Source organism: Numenius arquata, chromosome 7, assembly GCF_964106895.1.
Source record: "Numenius arquata chromosome 7, bNumArq3.hap1.1, whole genome shotgun sequence".
Taxonomy (NCBI): Eukaryota; Metazoa; Chordata; class Aves; order Charadriiformes; family Scolopacidae; genus Numenius; species Numenius arquata.
The window spans coordinates 47,313,235-47,334,419 of NC_133582.1; the positions used below are offsets into that span (position 1 = coordinate 47,313,235).

The following is a 21,185-nucleotide window of genomic DNA, read 5'->3' on the forward strand; positions in this document are numbered from 1 at the left end:
TTATCATAGGTGCACAGAGCTCCAAAGCAAGCTAAGCACCCCGGAGACAGGGAAGATCTCTCCCCTGTTGGGAAGATTCATCTGGAGAGCAGCCAGCCGGGACACTCGTGGGAGGAGTGAACAGTAGCCCATCGGAGTGGTTGCTCCACCGCTATAAATCTCTGCTTCCCCTGGTAAATGCCTGGGAGGAGGGAGAGGGAACTAGCCACAGCCGACAGTATGGGTCCCATTAAATTGTCACTTTTAAAGAAACTCTGAAACGGGAACAAACTTGCTCCGTAAGCATTTGATCAGTCTCCCTGCTGCCAGGCGACGGCAGATCCTTGCTCACGTGCCGTGGCTGGCGGCTGTTGGCTCTGCCCGCCAGCACTGGAAGGGTCCCCAGCAGTCGCTGAGGTTTGCTATAAGCTGGAGTGAAATCAGTGACTGCCTTTACAGCCAACCAAATCTACATTTTTTGGCACTACCTGTGACTGCTGTCTCACCTTGTAACTTATGTATCCGTTATTCTAGACAGGGGATCCAGAAACAATATACGTTTTCCCCTTTAAACATAGGTATTATGATACAGTTGTTATTGCATAGTAACTTTTCCCACTAAAATATATTAAATGAGAAATTTTAAGTGTGGCCATGTGAAATCATAAGGGACTTTTTACACAAAAATGTCTTTTTACTTCTCAGCTGTCTCCTGAATTGAGCTGTGGAAATCGTGGGGACTCATTCATATTGTCAGAGGGAAGATTTATGAGTAGGAGTCCTGAATATTTGGCAGACCAGCCGTAGCAGTATACCAATTAAACAGTTATTATACCAAAACCTACCAATTAGAGAATTGGATGCATGGCTTAACACTACAAGAAATTTTTGTAAGTGGAGTACTGAGCTGCACAGATGTCACACCTAGAGGTGTGGGATGTTTCTCTGAAATAATCAGAATATAAAATAATAAGGAGGACACAACACATATGTCCTTTACACAGAACTCAAGAAACAATGTATCCGTACTTAAAGACTAGATCAAAATCCAGATACTAAATGGGAAAGATGGGCCCGTGGGTATAATCTTAACTTTGGCAGTTTCTTATTTTTTGGAACGGCTACTCAAAAATGGAAAACTTTTTTTAGTAAGGCATTTGTTTTGTTTTACAGGAGGAAGCAAAAGAAGAATTTATACAATAAACAAATTGGAGAAAGAACCTGCAAAGCCAACTGTATTGGAAATACCAAAGAGCAGCTCTGCAAAGCTGAACAGCTCTGGGATCCACGCTGCAAATTCAATTGCGCTCCATTTCCAGAAGAAGCTAAAGAAAATACCCCTTTAGGAAATTTCCTCAAAGGAACACTTCATTCGGGATTAGAAAGAACCTCTGTTTCCATTAGCAGGTCCGTTAGTAAGTGCAGAGAGCAATGGAAGGTCACTTTCCAAGGCCAGTCAAAGTATTTCTGCAATTTGGGAAGCTAGCTGCTTACAAACTGGGTGATGGTTTACAATAACCAGAAAATATAGCTAGGTGTATCTTTCAAAATAAATTCAAAACAAGTAGCAAACAAAGACCATCTGAATACCTACCTAACATGTAAGTGAACAGAATTAGACAATGGATAATTCCATTTTGTACACTTATGAAACCTCCTAATTTTGGATTTACTTCTCTAAGATGTGCCACTCAGAAAATCTTTAAGTACTTGTTAAGAAAAATGCAAACTACAATTTTAAAAGATGACTAAAGTAAGCAGAACAGTGACCCCAACCATCTCACCAGCACTGAAGTCAACACTCAGCCAGAACCACAGTCAGCAAACTACCCTACTCTCCCTCTTTTTTCCAGGGAAAACGGTGCACTTTCTTATGGGGTCAAGCCAGCTATCCTAAATCTAAATTCAACAGATCAATTGCTTGTATATCCTTCTCTATTAATGTCTCATTAACCAGTTCATTTTAAAAAGTTCCAGAGTTAGAAAAGGAAAGCTAATTCATTGTAATTTTACACATCTATAATTGCTGCTCAGTAAGCATAAATAAATATGCATAGTATGAAAAAAAAAGGTCAGCTATTACTGTTAATAGAAAATCTCAAAGTATTTAATTTCTGAGATGTTTGCTCAGGTATCCCTATTTCCTCATCTGCTGAATTACCTTTGCAAACAATACTTTTAAAGACCATATTATAAAATGTTGTATTAAACATGGTGGAAAGCTGCATTTTTCCCTACATTGTAAAAACTTTCTGGGTGTGCACATCTATACTTACAGGCCACATGTGGTCCTTAAACTAATGGAGAGCTAAGAAATAGATTGACAAAATGAGAACAAAAGAAAAGGTTTTCTCTCCTCTCTGGTGCAGAAAATTGAAAAAGTAAAATCCATTAGAACCTACTTACAGGAAAATAAAAACACAGTCCACATCCATTGCATGCAAACCAGGAGGACTTCTCAGCAGAGAAGCATACCAGCCTGAATCGTAGCCCACCTGCTTCTGGCATCTCTGGTCAGTATGTCACGCCATGATTTGCATAGACAGCACTTTTACACATACATACAATTTATTTAATTCTGTTGAAGCTGTTGTAAACCGTGCGCATGTTACTGATCTGGTGTGAACCTCAGCTCTCTCGGTCATCTGCTAATAAGTCACAAGAGCTACAGGCAGGTGAAAGTCGGATAGAAATGTGACCAGCACATCTACAAGGACTCTTCAGTACCTACCTTGGTGAAAGAAACCATGATTCAACTCCAATAACAACAGGTACATATATATGTAAATTTGAAGTTTCTTCTTTTTACAGTGTGTATTCTCAGGTATAGAAAGGAACAGATGCTGCCAGAAGAGTAAGACTCAGCAATTTTAGTTTAATAACAATAATGAAAAAACTGTAGCTGTTATGGACTGGTTATTGGCCAAAGACCCTGAAAAGATACGCAGGGTCAGCAGGCATGAAGGCTACATCTATATTAGGAAATGCTCTTGGGGACAGTCATGGGCACTATGGCTGACTGACGTACGATGGGAAAGTCCTCATCTACATTAGTTAACTCCTTCGGCCTCTGAAACGAGATGTCTGCATCTCAGCTGGCCACGGGAGATGGCTGCATGAAGGGGGAGCACTAGCTGGTACAGCCAGAAACCTTCCAGCTACACAGGATGGCAAAACCGTGCCCCAAAACAGAGTTGGTCACCGATGCACCATAGATTAAGTCAGACGCTACTGCTCTTTTTTGAGAACAACTTCACTGACGGTGTTGGGAATTTTGCGGGAAAGGGAGTGCAAGGCAATCCAAACAATTACATGTTGCTATTTGACAGCTTATGCAAAATAGAGAGTAGTTTCCAGTTCCCGTTTCCACAGGACATTAGCCCTTGTGCTCACAAATAACTAGAGCAGCATGGTTAGCATGGTCAGAAAGTAATTTGGGATAATCTCTGCACTTTTATAGCACTGGCATCATTGCCAGAAACAAATTAAAATAATAGCAAAAACAACGATTCTCACAGCTTACGATGAACCTCTGGTCTATGACTGAGCGCAACGGGCAGGGTGAGAGGAAGATGAGTTGTATCCCGCCTACAGACACTGCTGCTCTTTGTCTGTCTCTGTTCCAGAAGCTCAGCACAGGGGAGCAGCAATGGTATAATCCACTACTTGGAGCCAAAGCACTGGAAATCAAATATGGCATTCAAACACACAAAGCGATTTTCATTTTTATTATCTGTCACGGTTGGCAATTAATTTTTTTTTCTTCATTTCACGCCATTCACACAACCCAGAAAAGAGATTTTAAAATACATGGTAACACAAAATTCTTGTTCCTGATCCCATCTATTTAATAATTTTTACTTGCTCTCAGTGGACTTCCAATAAATATATGCTTGCTCATTCTTAAAAAATCTGAAATAAATTCAGTATTTGGTGAAACTTTTAACTTCCAAACAAAGAGAAAAATTAATTAACAACTTACCGAAACACAGATTTTCAAAGTACACCTTGCTTTCCTTTTTTTTGGTTATTTTAAAAACTAAAATCTCAAAGACAGCATTGAAACAATCAGGTCTCTTCTGACAGTATGAAATATATAAAAACTTCAGGTTTTTGTTGCTACATTTAAATCAGTTGGAACCCATTTAGTGTCTTTCTGCATATGGCATGGCTTTTTGCAAACAAATAGCTCTGAATGTTGCTACACTGAAAAGTGCTTACAGTTTAAGATCAGCTGATATTAACAGTATGCAGAAATGTATCTCAAAATACATTTTTCACCCTATAAAGAATGATCGTTGATTTAGCTGAAACTAGGAGCAATTTTCCACGATTTAGAGAAATTTTTCATAGCTGTGCATGAACGACAGCATGCATCTCTACTGCTGGCACTGTCACTTACTAATACAGCTTAAATGGAGACGAATACAGCTTGATCATTCAAGCTGATCTATATTTTTCTTTGAACTGGTAGAAGCTTTTACAATTGCATTGCTGCAAACAATATCGCTTCTCTCCTTGGTATCAAACTTATTGTGCACATATTTTCAACTTTACATTTCTTACTTTTTGTTTCAGCTGTAGGGAATTAAAACATGCTAGGAAAACAAACAAACAAACAAATAAAGATACAATGTATTAGTTGGCAAACTTTATGAAGTTTGCTTTTCATTTTTAGTCTTAGGTAACTGAGAAAATTCTATGTCTGGATCCTTAATTCCCAATAAAGGGGCATAAATATAGGCTTACATATAATTACATTACAGCTAGAAGCTAATATGTGCAGGAGTGGTGTTATCAAAAAGAGCTGCTGCTCAAGATCCCTCTACAATCCCAGAACTGCCTAAGAAAATGCAAATCTGTCCTCCCATGATGTAAGAGGCATTACTAAAAGAAAAAGGCATCTGTCCCGAAGGACACTGTTCCATAAAAGGGAGCTCTGAAATGACAACCTCTAAAATATTTTAGGCCACTCATCAACATTTCTTGCAGACCAAAGCATAATATCCTTGCCATCGAACTTCAAATAAATAAATGAAATCAAAACCAGTTCCACTCTCTGTCAGCAGCATTTTGCAAATCTGCTGTTGACTGATGCTCATCACAGGTTCACGTCCCGCAACAGGGGAACACCAACCCTCTCAGTGTCCAGAGGGACATAACCGTGGGGGACATCATGGAGAAGAATAACACAGCTGTGCTTTGGGCACCTAACCCAACGGCTCATGGGGACAGGCTGCTCTGGAGGGTGACCCAGAGAGACCTAGTTTAGATGCTCTGAATCAGCCATCAGAGGTTCCGCTTGCTCTCCACGGACTGCAGAGAGAGCCCAGCCTTCAAAGTCAGGCAACTAATTATGGACCTCAAGTTGAGTGGTAGGACTTCCTCCTGCTGCATCTGTAAGCAAGTAAGATAGAGCTGTAACAAAATGACAGCTTTTCTCCCAAGCTAAATATCTACATGGATCAGCAAATCTGGACAAAGCAAGAACTGTTTCATTTTCACTTTTTTTTTATTTTCTTTTCCTATGCGTATCGTATCTTTTTTGTGGGAGTTAGTCCTACAGAATTACAGACCTAAATTTCGAGGTTTATATCAATGCCTATTTTCCATACAGCTAAAAGTCTCTGCAATAAGAAAAAAAAGTATATTCGAGTCAGGAAGGTGTCAGACAAATAGACATATTTTCATAGCTGAAGATCTTTGAAAATATATTACACATGGCTACCCTCTTAATTTAATGATCCGACATTAGATGTGAATTTATATGAAAACTCTGATGGAATGAAAGCTATTCTTTTATGATAAAAGCTGATCTGGGATCACTTGACATTGAAGTAGATTTATCTACATTTTTGTCCGTTAACATCAACAACAGCCAGGGAGGCACCTTGATCATTCCGACAAAACTGCTGGACCGTAAACCTTCCCTCTCACACGCTGCCCTGTCTTCTCTCCTGAAACTGCTCTAGGCATCTTTGCTGCCCACCAAATTCAAGCCAGGAATCCGGGCAGGATTGCCAGCAGAGGAATGCCGTCTTTTAAATGCCCAGAACAAGGGACAAGGCTCTCAGAGACAGCTGAAGCTGCCAGAACACCAGCTTCTCCTCCTCGCCCACACAATGATGGCATTGTGTAAGGAATCCAGCCCACTACACTCGGTCTCCCTTGCTGCAAACCCGGTTACAATGACGAGTCGAGTCAGGACCAAAGAGCTGAGCTTTCGGTGACAGCCAGCCCTATAACCACTTGTACCAGCTGGATAAATCCAAGCTGCTCATTTCATATGGAATTTGTTTGCGTGCGATCTAGCAACACCCAGAGACCAGGGAGAAGTGGGGGGTGGAGGGGGGAGAGATTTCAGAAGTCTTTAACTGAGGTCATGAAACACACAAGTAGATTCCAAAACCCGCCTCTGAAATGCCACACAGTTTACAAAATGGAAAAGTTGTAAATAAGCTGAATATTGTCAATGTATTGTATTTTACACATAGAAAAATGGACTGGCTCTGGAATTTTTCTTACAAAATACAAGTGCACTGTGAAGATCAGTTTAGTTTTGAGATTCTAATACTTAAGTAAAGCCGGCTATGATGCCTATAAGCCTTTGCAGCATAACACCCAGAAATAAACAAAAACCCAATATTTTATTTTTTTTTAAATCAGTTTAAAACACAAAAACCCATCCTGACTGCTGAATCCGACTGAACAAATTGACAAAAACCTTAGGATTATCAACCTTCTGAAAACTCCCAAATTTCAAATTTGGAAGGCAAGAAGTTGAGTACTGTAAATCTATAATCACAAAGAAAATTTTCAGCATGCACATACTAAAATTAGAAAACAAGATAGCTTAAAATTATTTAGACAGTTCCTGAACTTTCTCTGTGGTTCATAAGTGCATATTATGAAACACTCCAGCCACTAAAAACCTTATAAGACTAGTTTATCAAAACAAGCCACAGAACAGTCTTTCTAGTGGGTCACAGTACTGAAGACTCTGGTAATGTATGAGACAGAAAGATCACTTTAAAAAAGGGCACTTAGAATACCGAGAAAGAGTTTGGCAAAGGAGGTTAGGAGATTGTCCCCAGGTACCTGAAAGACTAAGGTCCAAGGATGACAGCGAGTGGGAAAAGAGGAAGGAAGGACAGGAGAAGGGACCAATCTAATCACAACATGAGAAGACCACAGCAATAATGAAGGCAGCTGAAGACAGATTCTGGAGAAAAAGGGACAACAAATAACATGAGTTACAATGCTGCAGATCAGAAATTATGTCATCATGGCACGATGTATGAAAAAACTGCATGCCATGAGATTACGGTTGGTGATGTCACAAAGAGAGTGGATGCAAAGTTCTGTCTTTGTGAACTCTGCGTCCTAGGTAGCAGTGAGGTGACCAAGAGGACACACCAAGGAAAGACGGCAAGGGAGAAGTCAGAGATGGGGGTAACTTTGCAAATCATCCACGGGTTGGTGACCCAAAACCTGGAGGACAGAAATCTGTCCCTTTGCACTAGTCAGAGAGACTAATCATCACTGTGATGGCAACTTCACTGGAGCTCAAAGGAGAAAGGCAAAGGAGAAGGAAACGGAGAGAGAACTAGAAGAAAACCAAGGGAAAGCCAGCACAGAAAAACAAAAGGAACGGGGTCCTAATTAGACATATAAGATATGAGCAGAGTTTTCTATTTGTGCTTCCCTTGAGAAACAAGACTGCCAGGAGGTTGAAGGGAAAGGTAAATGAGTCATAAGGAAAAAGGAAAAGTCTTGAGAAAAGGACCTCAGAGCAGAGGGAGGCACAATGCAGAAGGAAAAAGAAGAATTCACAGTGGGAACCAAGGGTGAAGGTAGATTTGGGTACAGGCAGGAGCCTGGATGGTTAGAAATAAGAAGTCCAAGGTGGCAGCTTTCTTATGGTACAGGACCAAGAAACAAACGTGTGAAAGCAAGTGTAGAGCAAAGATGAAGGAAAAAAAAAAAAAAAAACCAAACAGTCCATAAGGGCTCAAGAGAAAAGGGCAACATTCTTCAGAGAAGGAGTAGAAACTGGCAATATAGAGGTTTCTGAGGCTGTCTCTGGTGTTTTGGTCACATACTACTGTCATTTACACTACTTTTATTGACCTGAAAGCTCACACAACTTTCAACTGCAAAAGTAGTACGTGACTGTCCACCAAAGGGACCACTGGTTGACTCAGTGGTCTCATCATGTTCTTTGACAGTTTCTGGTACTCACTAAGGAAGTTGATTCAATCAGTGGAAGAGATTCATAAAATCACAGCCCAACCTGTTGAAAAGCTAGTGTCAACTAACCCAAACATTACCAGTCTCAAGCAGCCAAGTTACTGCTTTGGAATCTTGTTATTTCTCATAGACTGACAGGTTTGTAACTAACTTTTTTTTTTTCCTTTTAACAGTAGCTATTGCTAAGTGCTGAATTACCCAATCTTGCAAATTAGCAAATAAGTGAACATCATTTTTTTGTTGTTGTTGAATAACGGCTAATACAGTACAAGATGGATTTCTTCACGTATTTTGACAAGTGTAGTCTTGCTTTAATTATTTATGAAAATGCTTTGCAGTATGCCAATAAATGCCCTACAGTATATTTTTGCATATTTTTCAAAAACAATGAGGTCTTAGGGACATGTGACCTTTCTGCCACAGTCTGCAATTACATCTGCACTTAGAAGGAATGTGTGGGTGAGCACGACACCACCATTTGTGTGTTAGCATCTGAGTATGATGAGATTTCCTATTTAATGAAATCAGCTACAGTTTATTCTTATCATAGTTCTTCCTAACAGACACTTAAATTTCAATAGTTTTGTGGCATCTAAAAGAAAAAAATACAGACATGATATCTGAAGAAAACCTCAATACCAGAAAGAGATTCTAAACCGAGGTGAGCTTAAATAGTTACTTTCAATACTTCATATCTACAGTTAGAAAATAGGGGAGAAAGGAGACTCTAAGCCTATAGTTTCCTGCCTAATGATGCAAACCCAGGACTATAATATTTTATATCACTGCAAAAGGCCAGTACTGTGGAAGAAGTTGCACGTTCAAAGGATAAACTAAAAATGCCTAACCACACAGTATCTGAAAAATATTGGAACGTTTCATACAAATAAACCAGCAAAATACCTTTTATTAATTTATTCTAGTAACTTTATTTATATGAATGTAGGGTCTGTCACATTTTCATCAGGCATTAGGATCTTCAGTGTTCTAAACACTACACAACTATTTTAATTCGATGGACTAATATCGTAGGTCTTTTGTTTAATCATTAAAAAAGAACATAGTGTTAGGGTACCATAATGAATGAAGTTAACTATGAGAGCATCTGTCCTATGATATCCTTTCTTTAGCATATTTTGCACTATCTTCTTCCTTGCACACCTACCTTCACTGTATGTACACCTCTAATTATTGCCATACACGCATGGTTTAGCTGACATTGCTTCTCTGATGCGTCTTTGGACATTCTCTGCCTCAGAACGGCGTATTGTATTACCACATCCAATGGACAGTCAATTCATGTTCTGATGATCACAGCACTGGAAAGCAGCTAGCAGATGTGCCAACACTCCAGTATGCCAGATTAAATTTTTGCGGATACCAACCTGATTATCCTCAAATTCCCAATTTGATTTGAGATTAGTTAGATAGTTAGAAACTGTGCCAAAAACTTCCAGATGATCAGATCCTTTTCTCAGATTCCACCCCCTGGATATACAGAGGTAGCAGCACACAGAAAAAGCCAGGCTGAAAGCAGACAACAACCATGTGAGTTCTCAGAGTATACCTGACCTATAGATGGACAGTGAAGATTCTCAAAGCGTTTTCACTTTATTCTTTGATTACCTCACATTCTCCTGTTAGTCAATACTTATGGAAGTCCCGGAAAGACATACTTCAGCAGAAGTTATGAAGGGAAATAATTCCAGACACAATGGTCATTTACTTAGCTTTACTCATGGATCAGACTTAATTCACACAAGAACCTTTCAGGCATCTTTGAAGACAATCAAGTCACACCAAACTTCACTGCTCTGCCCCTCTCTAAAACGAAATGCAGTTCTATAAAAACAAAGGGAGATGATGCCACTTACCTTACATCCCTCACAAGCACTGACACCATAGTGATATCCAGATGACTTGTCTTGACAGACAAAACAGGGCTTGTAAACTCGAGGGGGTGGAAGCGGTGAAGGAGGGCTCGGAACAAGTTCCTCAGAACTGGTGCTCTGAGTTTCAACTGCTACAAAAGAAAAAAAAAATACAATTGGATGATTCATGAATGAATTTTAAATAACTGATTATTTACTGTATTATATCAAACTGGCCTATATCTATCTTTGTATAATAAACGTTCATTTTTCTTTCCTGGCAAAATTTAAAGGGACTAAATCAAGCCCAGTAGTGACAGGACTACCTGCTATAGCCTCAAGAGCTTATTTTTAAGTACTCGATCATTTTTTATGATCCTGCTACTCAACACCACAAAAGCTTCAGCTCACTTCAGATATAGGGCTTGAATCTCTTACTGGGCTCCAAAAATGGACAACTTTGGGCTTATGTTCTGGTTTTAGCCTATTGAATTGCACGGGATCCGTGTGCGTGTGCTGGTTATCAACCTTCAGTGAGAAACTGCCTGTGGCATTTACCCTTCCAATTGGTACCTAATTTTGGGAGAGCTTTTGCCTTTTTCTACAAAAGGTAACGCTTCCAGTGTGCAATTCTGCCACAGCAGGATAGTGGCATGCATCAGGACACACATAGAGAGACAAAATCACCCAAACAAAACTTTTTTTTTTTTTAATCTGTAGAACTTGTACAACCCAGCAATACTTCCTTACCTACCTTAGGATTTGAAAATCAGGAAAACTCTCTGAGAAAAAGCTACTTACATATTATGACCCCACATCCCTTTATTGCCTTAATATTTCTAGATGGTCATTTGTTTTGAACCTGCTGAAAAGCCAGTTATCCCTTTCAAGGAAAGGATGCGAAAGCTCTACGATGCGAGATAAGACATGTGAACTACATCTTTCCAAAACATCTGCATTAGTTTTCTGTGATATGCTGTCATCATTCCTCACGTTTATTGTAGATGTGCAATACATTTTCATGTTTCACCTAGCCATTCTGCTGCTTCTCCGATAAATCCCTCTAACTTTCAACAGATATACAGAAACGACAGGATCTGTGAACTCAGATCCATCCAGAAATATTAGGCACTATCGGCAGAGCTAAATCTCAAGAGTACTAACAGCAGGCCCTAAAGAACATTACTCAATGGAAAATCTTAGACAAGATTTACTGTACATGGTATTTTTCAGATTACAAAGATGATACATTTGTATTAAACTCATGATTCATTGTCAACTCGTGTTCTGCAGAATTCACAGAGGGCATCACAGAGCACGATGCAACTTCTGATTACTTGTGAGAGAAGGGCGCCTGCCATTTTTGCTTGGGTTAAGCTACCATCAACTTCAAGGACAGACATTTCTTGAGAAGAAAATAAAGGCTAGAATGAAGTGTTAAAGGCTCTGATTCTAAGCAAAGAAATATCTTTCCAACGGGAACAATTTCTTTATATATCTAACAATAATGAGGCTGTGAAAAAAACAGAAAAGTAAAATAACATGTGGCTCCATAAATTGTGATGTTAAGATAATGTCCAGAACTAAATCGTATCATCATTAAATACACTGAACCTTGGCAAACCAAAAGCCTACAGGTTCCTACTGCACCAAGCAAACTTTAATGAAGTTTTTTCTTAATGAAAACAGAGATGAGAATGATAATTTCTTTTCAACAGTAATTTTTGGTATTTAAGTGAGACAGAGAGTGCTCTGTTATTGATCTCTGCACGGTCATCCTGCTTGAATCAATAATCTATTAGTACTTTTAAATTAAAGTTAGATTCATCAAATGCCCTTGAGAGGCCTCAAACGTTCTGCGCCCTATTTCATGCTTGTATATGAATTATGGTGGCTTCCAATCAGTCTGTGGAAATGATAAAATTTTAGCTTTAAAACCCTAATACCAGCAGACAATGTGTTTCGTATTAGCTCATTCAACTCTCCCCGTCCATTTAAAAGGCGGTTTTTAGGCTCCCCATGGGAAAACAAGGTTGTGTCATTCAATAAAACAACCGCACTCCTGCAATCCTGTGATTTCAGTTTGGAGAAAGCAGTCTTTGAGGAATAATACTGATACACTTCTGCTTTTTTGATTCTTTCATCCTAAACAAGCACTAGCAGCCAATAGTAGCGCTGAAACCACGAACCATATGTACAACAGAGGTCTGTCAGGCACCGGCCAAGCACCAGGAACTTGCGATACCCAGAAGAGATTAAGCAACCAGCTCAGTTCATAAATACACAACATAGTCAGCAACCAAAGACCTGAAGATGCCACTAGAGAAATTTTTTCTGGACAACTTGAAAAGGTGTATGAGAAAGAAAAAGCCAATGTAAACCAGAAGATCCTCCCTAAAACACCCATGTATGTATATTTATGCCATTAAAATGGCTTAATCTATTCAATATAATACTTGCATCAGCTGAACAACTGTCCAGAGTTTGATTTTTTGTAAGAAAACCCAGTTTGGGAACATTCACTTTTGATCACAGGCAAGATACACAGCTTTCTGGAGAAGGCTTGAACTTGGGTTACACATGCTTGACTCTTACTCCAGCTTCTGACTTACTATTCTTCCTTGAATTTAGCCTTCTTGACTCTTTATTTGAAAATGTGCGTACTGCCAGCATGGAAGTGCAGAATTAAGGTGCAGGCATCTGTAGCGATTCATGCTCAGCAGGTATAAAGCATTATTTCTGTACCATGTCAGTGGCTAGTAGACACACGACAGCAGAACCTGCTTTCTTCTACGCACGTCTGCACACGCAAGGTGGAAAAAAGAAAGGACCGGGGGGTGGACAGCTGACTTTTCCAGAAGAGGTGTTTTTAAAGCAGTCTTAAAATTTTAGGAAGAATTCAAGATTAAAAAAAAAAAAAAAAAGCAACTTCTTTCCATGCTCTGCTGTCCTGTCCTGTGGGATGTGACACTTCAGGGTCCCTCCTCACCTGAGAAAACAGAGTCTCAGCGCGTCACCCAACACCTGAATGCCGCTTAAGCACACAGGGACTCTCAAACAATCGGTCACTTCACAATTCCTAAGATGTCTGAAATATTTCTAAAGGTCAGATAAAGCAGCAGATAAGATCTTTTAAAAGCACAGCGTGCTTTGTGAGAGCTAATTTACTGCCAGCTAAACCATGTTGACAGATGGAGGAGGTATTTTACTTTGTGCCCAACTAGAAGCAGGCAGGCACAATGAAATGCCTTGCGTTTTGCTAGAAACTCAGGATTATTAAGCTTGTACGTTAATGCACACTTTGGACAGTTGAGTCTTAAAAGAATAAGAAGTTGTAAAGCAAATGGCATTTCCTGGATAGCCTCAAGGGAATTTTGAATACTGAGCTCAGGGTCCCTGGTGGGAAGCAGCAATTTCAGCTAATTAGGGTGAATAGCAAAGTGTTGCATTTGGTCAAAACATTCTGTTAACCCTCATTTTTGTTGGCACCAACAAGAGTCTGGATTTTTTGCCTCTTTTTTTTTTTTTTTTTTTTTTTTTTGTGAATTCACTGCAGGAGTGCAAGGCACACAGCTCACATACATTAGGCAGAAAGTCAAAGGAAACGCCAAAGTTCAACTAAAGTACAAGTAATTAGAACCAGATTCTCTGCTGCTTGTATGTGTGCATTTGATTGTAGAAGTTATTTATAAGCCTCCAAACATTTGAAAAAATAACTATATACTGTAGATCATTTAATTTTTATGTCTCGTCTGGAAAAAAAAGTCTGCTTTTAATCATCTTCCAGGAAAGAGCCAGGAACTGGGAAAGTGGGTCTCAATTGTTTCAATACAAATTTCTCTCTTTCATGTGCCACATAAAACTATACTATAAAATTAAATCCAAAATATCATTGACTCAGCCCCCCCATCCAATTTTTCTTTTTAATAAAAAACTTCTTTGAATTTGTCATGCTTAAATAGTTTGCATTGTTACGAGGGTTTGTTTTTTTTTTTTTTAAACTGTTGTTTGGAAGACAGACAAGGGGAGAAGGAAAAAAAAAAAAAAAAAAAGAGTGAGAGAGAAAGAAAACATTATGGTGGAGACTTGCCAGCCTTGACTTAGTAACCTGGCCATGACCCTCCAGCGAGTGTGTGTTTGACCCGGTCACACATGACTCTGGCTGCGTACTGTTGCTGGGTTATAAGTCCCAGATATTTTTACCATATATACAACAGGTGGGGATCACAGACAACAGAAAGAGGAAAACAAAGTCTTCCCTTGTGCGAAGACTCCCATTTTCTCCCTGGCAAAGAAAACACCACAAAGGAAAGAAGGCGGGCTACTATTTCACATATCGGCACTCGCTGTGCCGGATCGTTGTTTTACCCGGGGGTCCACGGCGTGGAGGTGGAGTGGGCTGAGGGCAGGGAGACAGAGGAAAAGGCTCAGGGGAAGCCATGTGCAAATGTTAATCAGTGCAGAACGAATTACCAAACTGTAACATCAGAACCACAATCAAAAATCATTCCTCATAGGGCTGGGTATGCATTGAGGTTCTGGAGGGAATGCTTTTTATTAGGACTGAACCCACCAGACCTGGAGTAAAACATAGGCTGCCACAATAACTCCAGATTGAGATATTACTATCTGGATTTTCAACAGTACTTAAGAAAGCACATTTTTCACATTTGAGGGTTTCTTTATTATTATTTGTTTGTTGCTTGCTGCACACATCTGCCTTAAAGCCATGATGTTAAATATGTTATTCTAATTCTTAATTGCAATTTTTCCAGCATTAACTTTCATCAAGTCAGAGTTCATCTCTACAAGACTATCTAGACCTTAAAAAAAAAAAAGGTATTACTAGGGCTGAAAGCCAAAAAAAACCCCTCTAAGTCTTCAGGTTTGCTTTTAGTCTGAAAAGGGTCATTCCACTTTCAACAGGGATATCGGAAGATGAAACTTCATGAGCTGGTTTCTGCTTGAGGGTGCCCAATCCAAAAGAGTATCCCGTGGGTTTTCACTACGTGCTCCTCAGGATTCCTACAGTATGATAACAACAAAACTAGCAAGAAGCAGAGGTTATGAAGCTCAGAAGCTCAATTGCAAGGTCTTACTAATGGACAAATTGCACCCAAGGTCACCAAAAAGGTGCCTCAGGCCAGGTCATTTTGAGAGCCATGCCCAGGGCACAGGCTGCTGCTGCCAATAGCTATCTCAGACAAGGTGCGAGCCCCGATAGGCGCGGCTGAGCTGGCAGAAGTCTCTAAAGCTGAAGTGCTTTTGCTGTTACGATTCTTGTCAGTGAACGAGCAATACGGACAGCTGGCTTCTGTCCCGTCACATCTGGGAGAAGAGGGGTCCTGCTGAACTCTGCCCTCCACCTTGTGAATACAAGAAGCAGTTAAGCACACTCTCTGCTCTGATATCCTTACCCTAATGAAGTTCCAAGTACAAATTTGGCCGTTGCTGCACTGCAGGCAGACATACCATCAGTACAGGATTTTTCTCCCCCACCCTTTTGCATCTCCTGTATTCAGACAGTATGCTATTTTGGGCAGGGTCTCAAAATACGGTGTACAGTAACCGGCGCTGCAGGACCTTCAAGCGCTACTCCAATGCAAATAATAGTAATGACCATCATACTGCCAAGTCAAAAGGTGTTTGAAAGAACAAACCTTGAAAGGCCTCCATAACCTTGAGGGGAGCCATTACTTGCAAAGCAGGTCCTCGGACCACTTTCATTTTAACTATTTTAGCATTTCAGTGTTAAAACGCAAACTAACTTCAAAGGATGAGGCTAAAAAAAAATAAAAGTCTTCCTCATATTCAGCAAATGCCTTTGCTGTGTGTATACCTAGTTGTATTTGCCAACTGGAAGTGTTTACATTCGTCTGTTGCATCTCCCCCAGTTTAGACCTGTGAATATGATGCAGCTTGCTCTCTCCTTCATGCCTTTCATCAACAAAATTGCCAAGTTTCAATTGCAAATCCGTAATGTTAACCAGCAGAGTCACGTAACCTAAGTCAGCGGAGTCAGTGGATACTGATCTTGGCAATACGACAGAAGTATAGCCCTTGGAAACCTTTATTCATATCAGGTGATTCGGGCCAGGAAATAAAGTTCAGCATCCTACTACCAGCATAGCAGAGCTATCCAGATTTGTTTGCAGTAAATCAGAAGACAAGAGCATCTAATACAGCCCCTAATACAATTTCTGTTCCTTAGCAGCTAACTTCTTCATTTGTAGCACACAGTTTATTGTTCCCACAAATATCGTCCATTGGTTGCTCAGTGTAGGGTGGGGATTTTTTTGTAACATACTTTTCTGTTATGCCACAATCTGACGTCTTAATTAATCCATTTGTTAAGCATGTAAATTCAGTTACCTGGCTTTACATTGCCATTTATTAAGGTACTCCAGGGGCCCCGCCTGCCAGCGCATCTTCCCAGGTGACATTCCTGCACAGATCACAGACACCCAGAGTGACTCCCCCCGGGCCCCGCTGTCCCCGCCACGCAGCACAGCCAGCAGCGCTTCTGGTCCTGCCATACTGAGCAGCATCAAAGATCCCCCTCTCTTCTACCTATCTGATCTACGAGCACGGACCCCGCCACGCCAGTATGTGAATAACCCGTGAGCGTTCTTATTTTCACCTCTGTAACACCGAAGTGAGGGAAAGGAAGAACTATTTTTCTTACTTTACAGATGGGAAATAGAAGCACTGACAGCCTAAGAGCTTGACTTGCTTGCGTCTTAAATTCCTAGAAAAATGCAAGCAGTACCCAACTGGGACTTTCAACAGCAACCACGAACCCAGCTGGAGCTCTAGCAGCATCTTCAAAACACAGCCTTTTGTCTCTTGCCCCCAGTTACACATGGGATACATGACAGAGCAGGGAACTCAGTTAAGTCTGTGCTCAGGCTCTCTAACGTGGGGGCTCAGAAGCACCCCCAAGCCTGCCTGTGCCCCCCGCTCACCTGCCAGCTGCAAGGCAGGCCAGGGCTGGGTGCCTTCTGCCCCCAAAAGCCACCACTGCTGCTGGCAGGGAACTAAGAAGAGATGATGAAAGGCTTGTCTTCATCTTCCGATCTCTGCCAGCTAAGAATCAGCTTTCTATGAGACTACTCCACCATACATACAATTACACAGGAATGTCCGGGCATGCAACAGACCTGCCCTCCTTTTCTGGAGGTGACTCACCAACATGTGGGTGCTGTGGCCCACACAGGCATAAATAACACCAGAAACGACCACAGAAACCTCTACTCTTGTTTATACTGTCCAAGCCAACACCAGCCTCATATACTGCCAAGGCGTAAGCCTGAATCTACCAGGCTAGTCTTATATATTGAGCACGTATGATCTGGAAATCACCAGTATGCCCCAACCACATGTTTCGGAATGAAAACACCCTGAAACTTTTTCCTGAAGCTCCAGGTCTTCTGCAGGGGAACTGTCCTTGCAACCACCTCTGGTGCTTCTCCCAGTAAAGCCAGGACTTTTGGGAACTACATCCTCTACACGCACGTTAACTACAGCTAGCAGCAAAGGACAATGAGGAGGCCACAGCCGCTCTGTAAGAGCACATTCCTATTCTGTGCGTTTGCTCAGGAGGGTATTTTCAAACAGGAGTAAATAAGGTTCACCCCGTTTTGCAATGCCTGGTTCTCAAGCAGTTACACATACTAACCCTGGGTTCTAACACCTGAGATTTCTGTCCACATCACCATTTCAAAGAAAATGATACTGTTTTTCAGGCTGGTTGGTTGTGGGTCTGTTGTGGGGTTTTTTTTACAGTTATATCAGCAAAGCAGTTCTACATTTGGGTTTATGTGTCCACCTAGCCAGAGAAATGCATTTACACCTGAGCAAACGTGGAAGGCAGAAAGCTTGTCAGGATTAATTATATCAGGGACAAGAACTGCGTCTGGTTATACCTGTGTTACTCTCAGGACAGCGAGACTTAATGACGCGCTAGTAACTGAGAACAGGAGCGTCTTTCGCTAAATAAATGGCCAGGCAGACACCATGAGGGAGCCAGGGTGAAAGTAAGTGTACAGACAGGATGGCCGGAGGGTTTGGCAGGCTCGGTGGAGTTTACAGGGCAGCAGCTCATCACTTTGTATTAAGAGCCTACCTTCAAAATGAAAAAGAAAACATGTTAAATGAAAAAAATAAATCGTACGGAAAACTGAAGAAAAACATCCGAAAGATGCTAGCTCTGTAATTTTTTCAGGTCGGTGATTTTCTGCCTGGCCACTGCCATGCAAAATTGCATCAGTCTCAAGTAAAAATTCTGCATTGTTGCAAAACTGAAAAATAGGATCTTTAAAAAAATATATGTAATTGTGCTATCATCTGCATGAAGTTAAAGTTTCCTTTGAAAATGAACTTTTCTTACAGTTCAGGCCCTGTTTGCTTTACCAGTGCATGCCCAAGGTCAGATCCTCATCTGGAGTAAAGTGGTGTAGGCAAAAAAGTGACACAAATGTAGAGAGGATGAGAACTCTGGCCTCCTTATTCTTTATTTACGAAAATTGAGCCTATTTCTGTGGCCTATTGATACAACTGCTGTGTCACAAATTCAGCATGTTTTCCCTGCAGGACCAAAAATAAGAAAAAAGGCACACTGTGAGGGACAAAACACTTAAAAATAAAAGGGGTCTGATTCTCTTTTCAGATCTGTTTTACAGTGATGTCACCCCACTGATTCCAAGAAAGACTCTTGACCTGTAACATAAACAGGAGAAAACTGAGATCCAGTATCTTCAATAATAAATAAAAATTGCAAGGGAAATGAAATAGTTACTATAATGTCTACACACATCCAGATATTTTACTCAGTCATAAAGTCACCATTTACAGTTATTAAATGCTTTATAGTGTTTTGAGGGCTTTTCTTTTATCTTCAAATCCTTTCAAGCATCCAAACAGAATAATCCAAAGTATTATACTAAAGGAATGACTGTATTCTTCAAAACTCGCCTCCTATCCAAGTTGGTATTAGTTTTTGGTATTACTGTGTCTGCCAAATAAATTTTTTATTTTCTATATATTCAACATGTTCTTATGACACTATTCATCATGACTTTTTGCTGTGGCTTGAATCCAGCAAGAAAATGAGTGTTTTAATATCTTTAATCACGTAATACTATTACACAGTTGTTCAGTACCACATGGACAAAATAAAACTGTTGTGCTCTATTTGGAAATGCAGTAAAACCAACTTGCTCTGTAATATTTTACATAACATTTTATTTCTCAAACTTTAGGACCATTAATTCAAAATATTTTGATCTTTAGGTGTTTTTAAATCTTAAAATTAATACAGTGACTCAACAAGAGCCGATTCAGTGATCAAAACTACTTTAAGTAAGTATAGTAGCAGTTAAAATGCTTATCATCCCAATTAATTTGTATTACAGCCACACTGCTGGGTATCACTAATTGATTTATATACCCTCCTTTCTATACCCATTTACAAGGGCAATTATGAACTCCATCACATATGTTTAAATGGGTTACATTAGAATAATATCTAGAAACTAGACTGCTGAGCTTAAAATCTTTAAGAACAGGTAAATTCTTCATTAATGGGTATGCTATCAATCCACTACAAATGGCCTATAACCTTTAAGGCAGTGCACGGTACTAATATTTCACTTTTCATGGGCAGTTTGGGGTTGATTCCAATGATGAGCTCCATCGCTATTTTTAATTGTTTTTAAAATTGCATATTATAGGCAGCAATAAACACTTACAAATTAGTATTATACCATCCACAGCTTTCTGCAAAGCATGGTTTCTATAAACAAGTTAAAACTCATACATCTGTAAATAATAAGTATAAGTATGCTGAATTTAATGAATAAGAGCACTAAAAGAAATTGAACAGTAGGGGTTCGGCAATTAGAGTAACTGCCCATTTTATTAAAAATGTATTGTTTCCAGCTTTCGCTTTAGAAAGCTTTTATTGCTCTGCTAATTCTAAGTTTTGATTTCCTTAGAAAAGGAGGTCTAACTCCTTATTTTCTTTGTCAGCCCCCCATCACACAGCCGCTTGCCTTTTTTACAAGGTAACAGACAACTGTGAAGCTCGTATCTCATTCCTCGGGATCTCGCTCTCGGGGCCCTCACTGCAGGCCTTTTTTTTTTTTTTTTGGCATTATGCCACCCAGAGGTATGCTTCTTTATTGAGTAAGTCCTCATCCCACAACGGAGCTGGGATGAAACCTGCTGAACCAGCAAACACCACCACCCCCCGCCATCCCCTTTCCCAGAGGTTACCAACCCTCCGGCGGAGCAGCACATGTCCAGCTTCCCAGCCACGCCGTTGCAAAACAGGGCCATTTGCTGAAGCTGGCAAAGCTCGGGGCCGTGAAATGGAGCCCTGCGTTTCCTCCTGCCGCGCAGCAGCAGCCTCCTGCGGGGGACAGGGCAGTGCGTAGACCGAGACAGGCAAAGATACCTTCTTCAGCCACGCAGATATCCCAGCAGACATCTCCCATGCCCCTAACGTCATTGCGGTGAACCTCTGAGGTACCTCTGCTTGTATCTAGACGTTTTCCATCCACTTCACTTAACTTCCCTAGCAACTGTTAAGACTAGTTTTTACACTAGCCTTAATTGCACCCACATTGCTTCACCGCTGCAACTGTGGGAGTATAATAAAAATGATACATTATTTCCATTTAGAGATGACAAAATAACAGGGAAAAATGGCTTTCATCACTTGGGCTTATCTGCAAATAGAAGGGCAGTCAGCCCAAAACTTAACCTTTCTGACATCCTCCAGCACATGTACGTTTGCAACAACTGAGACCAAAACAGGGACAAACTCTGTCCTCCTTCATCCCCCTCAGCATGCCAGACCAGGACAGTGCATTACTAAGCGCAGCTAACCTCAACATTGATGATGAAAATGTAAGAAATTCAAGTTTGTGGAATATTTAAAAACTGAGCATCACCAGTATCTTTTGAGGGGGCAAATAAAATATACAGTTTATCAAGCCGCAATGCTTGCCTGAGTGGAATTTCAATATTTCTGAACAGAGTATCTGCCAGACAGAAGATGATAACACAGTGGGGAAGGTACAA

General features: G+C 40.4%; 1 protein-coding gene across 4 annotated transcripts in view; it reads right to left on the reverse strand.

Annotated features, from left to right (window-relative positions):
* The window catches only part of RARB (retinoic acid receptor beta), a 191,404-nt gene that overhangs the window by 56,667 nt on the left and 113,552 nt on the right, over positions 1-21,185 (reverse strand). For all 4 annotated transcript variants that reach the window (XM_074150291.1, XM_074150292.1, XM_074150294.1 and 1 more), the window contains one exon: positions 10,104-10,252. In XM_074150291.1, the coding sequence (XP_074006392.1) occupies positions 10,104-10,252 (149 nt within the window). The remainder of the gene's footprint in view (positions 1-10,103; positions 10,253-21,185) is intronic.